This window comes from Portunus trituberculatus, chromosome 50 (genome assembly GCF_017591435.1).
Source record: "Portunus trituberculatus isolate SZX2019 chromosome 50, ASM1759143v1, whole genome shotgun sequence".
NCBI classification, from domain to species: domain Eukaryota; kingdom Metazoa; phylum Arthropoda; class Malacostraca; order Decapoda; family Portunidae; genus Portunus; species Portunus trituberculatus.
This window is the reverse complement of record NC_059304.1, coordinates 14,746,393-14,756,392: the sequence shown is the minus strand read 5'-3', so window position 1 is coordinate 14,756,392 and position 10,000 is coordinate 14,746,393. Positions and strand designations below refer to the sequence as shown.

At 42.8% G+C, this 10,000-nt stretch overlaps 1 protein-coding gene across 3 annotated transcripts in view; it reads right to left on the bottom strand.

Annotated features, from left to right (window-relative positions):
* Window positions 1-10,000, bottom strand: part of LOC123499517 — a 418,310-nt gene that overhangs the window by 310,583 nt on the left and 97,727 nt on the right. For all 3 annotated transcript variants that reach the window (XR_006673007.1, XM_045247575.1, XM_045247576.1), the window contains exon 2: window positions 783-820. Coding sequence is in view for 2 of the 3 variants with exons in the window: in XM_045247575.1 (XP_045103510.1) it covers window positions 783-820 (38 nt within the window). In the remaining variant the exon portion in view is untranslated. The remainder of the gene's footprint in view (window positions 1-782; window positions 821-10,000) is intronic.

The window sequence follows — 10,000 nt, the reverse complement described above, 5'->3', positions numbered from 1 at the left end:
GGCGATGGGAGCGAGAGAACTAGGGGTGGAGGTATAAGGGGAACGGGGAACGGTGGAGAGGGGATATGAGAAGGTGTGGGAAAGGTAGTAGTTGTGTTGAAAAGATGTACACTAAAACGTGGACAGGTTTAGATAAGTTGTGTTTTGGGAGGGGCAGGTGTGTGGGAAAGGTGTTTGTTTGTATTGGGTGCAGGTACAGGTGTGGTGGGAATCAAGGCGTGATAGAAACATAGACAGGTGGGAGAGGAAAGTGTGTAGGGAGCTGTGATAGGAAAGATGCGCTGGGAATGCAGACAGATATTGAAGGAAGGTGTGTTGAGACATAAGGAGGTGTTGTGGGGAGGTAATGTGTGTTAAGGTGGGAAAGGCGTGTTCAGACATTGTAGTGGAAAGAAAAGTGTGCTGAGATGAGAAAAATGTGATGAGGTGGGGAAAAATGTATTCGGAAAAGCAAGGAAATATAGAAAAAAATCAGAAAGGAGAGTAAAGAAATTCTGATATGTGGAAGGGAAGATATGTTGAAAAGCTGAATGATATATTATAAGGATGATGTATTAAAGAAAGAAAAAGTGAAGAGTTGACATTGCAGAAGATTAATGTTACAAAACAAAACACACACACACACACACACACACACACACACACACACACACACACACACACACACACACACACATTCACCAACATGGTATCACATTTCATCATCCCACTCTCCCGTTCCCGCCAGCCTGACACACCTGCACATACAAAGAAATATAAAAAACGGAAGGTGCGTCCACTACCTGTCCTGTCGGCCGTCAGGTACACGTGGCGTCGACGTCTGCAAAAAATAAAAGGAAAAGTGTCACGATGTTTATTCAGCAATTACCTGCAAGAATGAATTTATCTTTTTACACGAGTCTTTTTTCCAGCCTTCCTGTCAAGAGGCGGAGGGGAAGGAATTCTCTTGCGTGAAGTTGATTTGACGCTAATGAAGATTGATATAAGGAATTGAACTGCTCTTTTCTTAATTAAAAATATCAAACAATAACAATAATAATAATCCAATAACAAAAAAAATAACTAAATAAGAAACCAGTTAATTACATGTACAGATAAAAAAAAAAAACTAATTAATGAACTGTTTGGGATATCACTCTAACTTGTCTATAACATATCCGATAAAAATAATACAAGAAAAGGAAGAGGAGTAAGAGAAGAGAAAACAAGGGATGAGAAGGGAAGATGTAACCAGGTACAGTCTTGGTCAGGTTACGACCCCTGTGTATACAAGTAATGCAGTTCCCAGACCAGGACAAAGACTCATCTCCAGCCCCGTACTGTCCCTCCCTTCCTCTATCCCAGCCTCAGCATCTCCCAGGCAGGACGGTCGTGGGAGAGAGACGAAACCAGAGAGACGGGAGGAAGGTATATGAGTAGGTACGGTGGTAGGGAAGGGAAGGAAGGGAAGGGTAAGGGAAAGGAGTAAGAGAAGAAAGGATGCGAGGAGAGCAAGAGATGAGAAGAGGTTTTAAAGCTTTAACGAAACTCTTGTTATGAGAGAGAGCCAGTGCGTTATTGTGGGAATGGGAGAGAAAGGCTTTGTGTGGAGGAGAGGGAGGGAGCGAGGGAGAGAGGGAAGAGGGAGGGAAGGATGACCAGTTGTGAATGACAGACAGCTTTGGTTAGAAGGGATCGGATTGTTATGAGCAGGAGAATGAGTTGGTGGGAAGGAAAGGGAAAGGAAGGGACATGTAAGGGATCCTGTTGTTCTTTCCCTCTCTCTGTCTATCTATTCTGTTTCTCTGCTTACCGTCTACCTTCCTCTCGGTCAACCATCTCTGCCAATTTTTCAACTCATGTTCAGCCTATCAATTTATCTGTCCATTAATCTTCCACTTCATTAGACTCTCGAGTGTCTTTAAGCCAATTAATATGCATATAGATTTTTTTGTGGCTGCTATGATGATCTTTTTTAAACCTTTAATGTAATATAAACTTTAAAAATGTACGAATATATATTTTTCTTCTTTTTATTCATTGAGTTAGTTTCCATAAGCAATTCAAATCTAATGATCTTTCAGGTTCTGTTTATCATCAGTCTTAAAAGGAAACATGCAGTTATAACTTAAATTCATACATTATTTCATTTTTTTCTTTAGTTTATTGTAATTATCTAACCTTTCTTCATTAATCTATCGCAATATTCCTCACCTCTTTCTTCCTCCTCCTCTTTCTTCTCTTCTACATCCTCCCTCCTGCTCCTGCTCCAGCCTCGCAAGCAACCACACCCTTACGCTCGCTTCTTTCACCCTTTCGCTCACTCAACACTCCACAAACCTCTGCACCGCCCCATTTTCTATTGGTGAGCAAGTACCGTACACTCCACTCTGCCCCAATGGTTTACGATGACCCGCCCCACCACCTCACTACATTAACTGCCCTACCCTTGTTACTGTGTGTGTGTGTGTGTGTGTGTGTCCGAAGTACATACGCCTTTAATATGCAAATGCTTCAATTATTTCACGCCTCAAGGACACCATACAAAGATAAGTACACACAGACATACGTACGCATACACACATGGTTAGCCGCTTTCGAGTGTGTGTGTGTGTGTGTGTGTGTGTGTGTGTGTGTGTGTGTGTGTGTGTGTGTGTGTGTGTGTGAGAAGCATGCAAAGCGCAAAATACAAAAGTTGCTGTACACTAATGAGAGAGAGAGAGAGAGAGAGAGAGAGAGAGAGAGAGAGAGAGAGAGAGAGAGAGAGAGAGAGAGAGAGAGAGAGAGACTCCGTCCATCACTTGCTCTGAATACTCCAATCAAATGACCTTTTGAAGCCTGGGAACGACTTAAAAGAAAATGTGAGAGGGGGGAACATATATGATTTTTTCTCTCTCTCTCTCTCTCTCTCTCTCTCTCTCTCTCTCTCTCTCCTCCATCCTATTTTTCCTTCTATTCATTCACTCTTTCACTCTCACTCTCTCCCTTCATCGCCCTCTCTTCTTTCCTCGCTATTATGAGCAATCTGGTTCCCGCTAACAAGGTCTCATCTACATAGTACTAAAAATTCACACACTCTTGACAGGTAGGCAAAATATATGACCAGGTAAAGTTCAGGGGAGGTGTGAATTGATTACAGTATTGTGTGTGTGTGTGTGTGTGTGTGTGTGTGTGTGTGTGTGTGTGTGTGTGTGTGTGTGTGTGTGTGTGCAAACCTGACAAAGAATGCAATGCCTCCCAATATCTGACACATATCCTGTTTACTCATCATCTGACTCATTCTTTTGCTTTATCCTTGGAAGTTCCTCACTGTCTCCTTCCTTCCTTCCTCTGCACCTGCTCAGTTTTAAGAAGGCCACCACTGAGCCTTGCTCGGCACAGCACTCACTCCCTGCAAATCACTGCTGATGTTTTATTTATTTTTTTTTTTACGTAAGAGGGAATACCGGCCAGGGAGCGGCAAAAATTCTGATAAAAAAAAAAAGGCCCACTGAGGTGCCAGTCCCCAAACAAGTTGATGTAGTTAGAAGAGGACTCCATGGATGGTATAGGAGTCACATCTTTTTTTTTTTTTTTATTGAGTGAAGAATGTATGTATAGTTAGATGCATGCAGTGTTGTGTGAAGGAAAAGAATTTTTCTTTATAGATTCTTATGTAACTTATTGTTTTATAAAAGTTGCTAAGGAAACAATGCTCGCTTCTTCCATCCACCTCTGAGTTCTCAAATCCTTTATCGCCCCCAATCTCTCTCCTCTTCACCTCCCATCACGCGCCATACGACCTTCTCTCCTCCTGCCTCCCCTCTCAGAAACACGCGACAGCTGCCGTGGGAGCGCACGTGCGGGCTGGTGTTGAGTGGAGAAATTTTCACCACACTAAACAAACATGTCAACATTATTCCTTAACTCTTTTATGATCACAACCACATGTTACTTTAAAGGCATTGCATGAATATATATCTGCATTACACAGCATGTTCCTTGACATCTGGATATGGTTTGTGGAGAATGATTAACGGAGCTTGATGTCCGCAGGTGAGAGGAAGGCGACGGCAACTCTTCACGCGCCTTGCCACGAGATGTAACAACACATGGCTGGAATGTAAGGAATGTACCCCTGCTGCACTGGGAATTAGAGGCAGGTGGTGAGATGAGTCGCAGGAGTGAGGGTGGAGAGCAAGGACTGTGCAGGTGACGAGGTGAGGGTTGGGTGACTGTGGGAAATAAATACCTTGACGTGTGTTGGCGATGGTTTGTGAGTTTTTTGTTTATACGTGTGAACAAAATGGCGTATGGGTGGAGCAAGTGCGAGTGATGCCTTTGTCTGATAATCAAGTTAGGAATTAATACCCTTACCTGTAAACAGAGGTATTACTGGCCTAACCTGTGTTCAGAGATAAGATACCTGTGTGTTGAGTTGTCGAGGGAGTGGCGGTGTGCTAAAGACGTTGTGGCAAAGTATAGTCACGTTACTGAATTTATAACTGCTCTGTCACTTCAAATATAAGACAATAGAAAGATAAACACTACTTTCTCTTTCATATATACTGCAGCTCTATCCTCACAAGCAAAAAAAAAAAAGATTACTATATGGGTTTGAATCAAAGATGTTGGTCTGAATGTTTCCTTTAAAGAGGCAACACACTCATTCTTCCACTTATTTTCGTGTAGCGAGGTATAAGTCATTATATATATTACATATATTATATCTTGTATTATCAAACAGTCAGAATGCAAGGTGTCATTCCTCTTGACCTGCCGACAATCGGGCATCGTGGCGAGTCTAGCAGGCAGATTTATGAAAGCGCCGTGATTAGGAATATAAAGGAAGACACACACACACACACACACACACACACACACACACACACACACACACACACACACACACACACACACACACACACACACACACAGTATAATCAGGACTTCAGATAGACAGTCACATACAAGCAAAGAATGTCCGTGTTATTGACCTATCGTTGTCACTTATTGCCTTAGCTGGTAAAGCAGGAGACGGGAGAAACAGCGTACACCTTGATCTAGCTGTTCTTCTCCTTTACTACAGTACTTTAATGCATGTATTCTAAACATTTCAATTAAAATCGTAGACATAACACCGTGAATCATGACGAAACAGACTCAAAATGCAAGGTGTCACTCTCCTTGACCCGCTGACAATCGGACACCACGATAATAGTGTGATACCATAGTGATTAGGCGTGACACACACACACACACACACACACACACACACACACACACACACACACACACACACACACACACACACACACACACACACACTATAATTCAAGCTCAAGATGCACGGTCCCATACATCGGTCCACCTGGGCTGGGGTCCTTCCCTCCACAGGTGTTATCCTGATTGATGGCCGGAATACCCTCTCGGCCCTGCGCCCTTGTCCTCCCTTCACACCCGGCGCCGCCGCCTTAGAATCACCACTACGGTATTAATGATCGTGGAACCAATTCAGTGCACGCCACATTAACATTGAAATTTCCGGACGTGATTGAATGCGAGGAGTTTTTGGAAGGGACAAAGACATCTGGTTTTCTGGGACAAAGATTTGGAAGAATTTTTATACTCTCTCTCTCTCTCTCTCTCTCTCTCTCTCTCTCTCTCTCTCTCTCTCTCTCTCTCTCTCTCTCTCTCTCTCTCTCTCTCTCTCTCTCTCTCTCTCTCTCTCTCTTACACTGACACAAAAACCTGTACGTGCATCACCGTTTTGTTAGCAGGTTGTCGCGTCCTCTTCTCAACGACCTCTCCCACGCCCTCTCTCACGTCCCATATATCCCTCATCCAGTGTCCCGCTGAGTGCCAACATCCCCATCACCACACACTTGTCCACTCCCGTCAGGAATGTGAAGCGCGTCTGATTTCCCCATGTGATTGCTTCCACGGTGCAGCCTCTCAAGTGTTCGTGAAATGCCACTACACGAAAATCTGCTCTCTTGAATTGGCCGAAAGAAATTGTCCTCTTAATCCCTTTACTATCATGACGCGTTTTCTATATTCATTTTTGCTTAGTATTTGGTGATTTTATACAGCTTCAGAAACTCATGTGGGGATTAAGATAGTGAAGACACTGGCCATTAATCATCTGACCTGCTTAAACCCCTCCTAATGTCAATAAAACCTTCTAACCATACCCAAACTCACGGTAAAAATGTATCCTAGTACTGTAGAGATTAAATACTACAGTACCTAGTTGGGGATTTTTTTTTTCATATTAGTACAACCTACAGATTTTTCTCTTGGTGTATCCTGTTTATTCTAGCACGAAAAGGAGAGGAAATTGAAGAAGGCACGTAAAAACGAAATAGAAGCACAAACCAAGATTAGGAGTGACAGATAACAACCGTACATTAGGACAACTCATATTTCCCTCTCACTGGGAAGATCTGGAGGAAAGAATGGTGGAGAGGAGAGAAGAGGAAGGAAGAGAGAGATGGATGGATGGATGGAGGGAGGGACAATGCGGCACTGGGAACGGAGAAAGATGTTTTGGGAAAGTAGGAGATGGACACAAAATTTGGTGTAAGTGCATTAAGAGGAAAACGAAAAAGAAGAAGGGGAAGGAGGAAGGAAGAAAAGAGGAAGGAAGGAAAGATAAGTAGATCAGGCAGGCACTTTCCTCCTGCCTTCCTTTCCCTTTTCCTACCTTCCTCTCCCTCTTTCCTTTCCTTCTCTTCTTACCTCCACATATTTTCCATCTGACTGCCCTGCCAAGAACCGCGTACCCATTAACACACACACACACACACACACACACACACACACACACACACACACACACACACTCGCCTGTCAACAATCATAATTTCTGTCAGTAATCCCCTCCGGCATGTGACAGACAGACATAAAGAGAGAAACCGCCTCCTCACAGACTTTCCGCGTCCCTCTGACCTCGCAAACACTCTGGAATGTCATGCCCCCTCACACACACACATATGCACACACACACACACACACACACACACACACACACACACACACACACACACACACACACACACACACACACAGAGAGAGAGAGAGAGAGAGAGAGAGAGAGAGAGAGAGAGAGAGAGAGAGAGAGAGAGAGAGAGAGAGAGAGAGAGAGAGAGAGAGAGAGAGAGAGAGAGAGAGAGAGAGAGAGAGAGAGAGAAAGCATCAGAGACATCTAGAATAACAATAATAATAGTAAGTGAAATAAAAAATAACAGATTGGGAGAAAGAAAAGGCTAGAATGGAACACAATAGTACAGTTTTCACCATCAGCTAATAAATAACACCTGAGCTTGTTAATGAACTTCTCAGTCTACTATTTAGAGTCAATTTCCTTCCTCCATGTCTCCCTCCTTACCCGCTGTAGGCTAAATACTTTCCCTACCATAAAATCAACCCTTTGCTGATATCTCTCCACCTTCCCGTTCTTTTCCTTCTTTGTCTTCCTTCCTACTTTTCTGTTCCCTCAAGCGTTCCTGGAGCCGCCAGAATAATTGACACCATTGTCTTGGCCATTAAGTGATTACCTCCCCCGCCCTCACCTGCCCGCCGCCTCTTAAAACCCCTAATTGTTTATAGGAATGGGTCGTGCTTGCCTGGGGCGGCGGCGGGCACGAGCGAGGAGCAGCGGCAGGCCAGTGGAAGAAGTGTGGCCCGTGAAGGAATGTGGCTAAATTCTATCGTGTTTCTGTGTGTCTTTTAAGAGTGAGTTTGTGGTTAACCCCCTCTTTCAATACTGGGACGCATTACTACCTTGAGTTTTGTGTACGAATAGACGATTTTATTGACATTAGGAAAGGTCTATGAAGATCAGAAGATTAATGACCAGAGTTTTCACTATTCTAATCCCGCACATAAGTTTCTGATGCTGTATAAAAGCACCAAATAGTAAGCAGAATAAATATGGAAATGCGTCATGGTACTGAAGAGATTAAATTGTTTAGTCTTTTTTTTTTTAGCTTTTACGTAAATGTGTTATAAATATTTTCTAGATTTTTTATTTTATTTATTTGTATAGTAAGTAGTTGAGTTTTTTTTTTTTCTCTCTCTCTTAGTGTTGTATTTCCTCAGTCTATTGTACATGTATGCTTTCTGGTACGTGTTCTTCCTAAGGTATTATGTGTATTCCATCATGTGAACCTTCCCATTCTTCGTGTCCTGTCTATGTACATCTTAAAACTCCTTCCAACTTTTCACAGACTCAATTAACACTCCATTCCATGCACTACACCTCATTAAGATGCGTCCTGTTCCGTTAAATCATCCTTATCTTACTCATCATTCATCCATCCCTTTCTTCAACTCTACTTAGTCCTAAAAAATCTGTCCATAACCCAACACAAGCATTCTATTCATCCGTCTATTCATGTATCATCCAACTCCCTTTACTTCACAACTTATTCTAACCCATGCTATCCACAAACCAACGAACATTCTGCAAAATCTGTCTATCTTTCTATTCATCCATATATCAAGCTCCTTCACTTCGCAACTATTTTATCCCAAGCTGTCTAGAACCCGATAAACATTCTACGATATCTGTCTATCTGTCTATCTGCCTATCCATCCATATATCAACCTTCCTTCACTTCATCCTTTTCTAATCCAAGCTATCCAGAACCCAATAAACATTCTACGATATCAGTCTATCTGTCTATCTATTCATCCATCTATCTACCTCCCTTCACCTACACCCTTTTTCTAATCCAAGCTGTCCGCGACCCCACACATTGACATCCCCATTGACATCAGTGCCCACAGAGGCCTTCACACCGCCTCCTTCACTCCTTCCTCCACCCTTCACCCCCTACCATCACGCACACCGCCCGTGACAGTGGGCCAACCAGATTCTCTCACCTGTACTCTTTCTTCCTCCTCGACGTTTCTTTTTAGCCTCCATCTGCTCCTCTTTCTCCAACAAACAGAAAAGAAGGAGGAGGAAGAGGAGAAGGTAAGGGCCAGAAAGAGGTGGGCTTGATAGACCAACAATGAACTTTGACCTCGCTATTTGACCTCCAGATGACCAAGAAGCCGCTTGATGACCCGACATGACCCCGTACTTTGAGAGAAGGCTGCCAAAACAAAGGTAGCGGGCGAGAGAGAGAGAGAGAGAGAGAGAGAGAGAGAGAGAGAGAGAGAGAGAGAGAGAGAGAGAGAGAGAGAGAGAGAGAGAGAGAGAGAGAGAGAGAGAGAGAGAGAGAGAGAGAGAGAGAGAGAGAGAGAGAGAGAGAGAGAGAGAGAGAGAGAGAGAGAGAGAGAGAGAGAGAGAGAGAGAGAGAGAGAGAAGTGGGGACTCTAACAATGACCTCCAATCTCTATAGTATGAATCACTAAACGTATGAAGCCGACGATGATGATGATGGTGGTGGTGGTGGTCGTGGTGGTGGTGGTGGGTAGTATTGATGTTATTGGAGGAGGAGGAGGAAAATATGAACAAAATGAAGAATGAAAAAGAAGAAGAAGAAGAAGAAGAAGAAGAAGAAGAAGAAGAAGAAGAAGAAGAAAAGAAGAAGAAGAAGAAGAAGAAGAAGATGAAGAAAAAAAAAGAAAAAAGAAAAAGGATAAAGAAACATTACTACAAATAACAACATAAGAATAAGAGTATAAGACAAGGAGGAACAAAAACCAAATAAAAAAAAGAAAGATGATAAAAAAAAGACATTTAATCACAAACAAAAACAAGAAAAACAGTATGTAATAAAAAAAAAGCAGAATGAAAGAAAAAAAAAGATAACAGAAGTCAAAATAAAAACAAAGACATCTAATCTTAAGACAAAAGGCAAGGAAAAAAAAACTATATTGCAGAAGTATTTCAAAAAGACAAAAGAGATTGACCAACGATAACAAAGCAGGACTGGAAGGCGAGGCGAGGCGAGGCGAGGCGAGGGAAGATAAGATAAGGAACGAGACGAAGCGAGAGGAAGCTTGAGCACTTGGAGGAGAGGTAATATAGTGGAGAGGCCTACGATAAATTCTGTTCCCTCCTTCAGTGGCTTTCAACACACACACA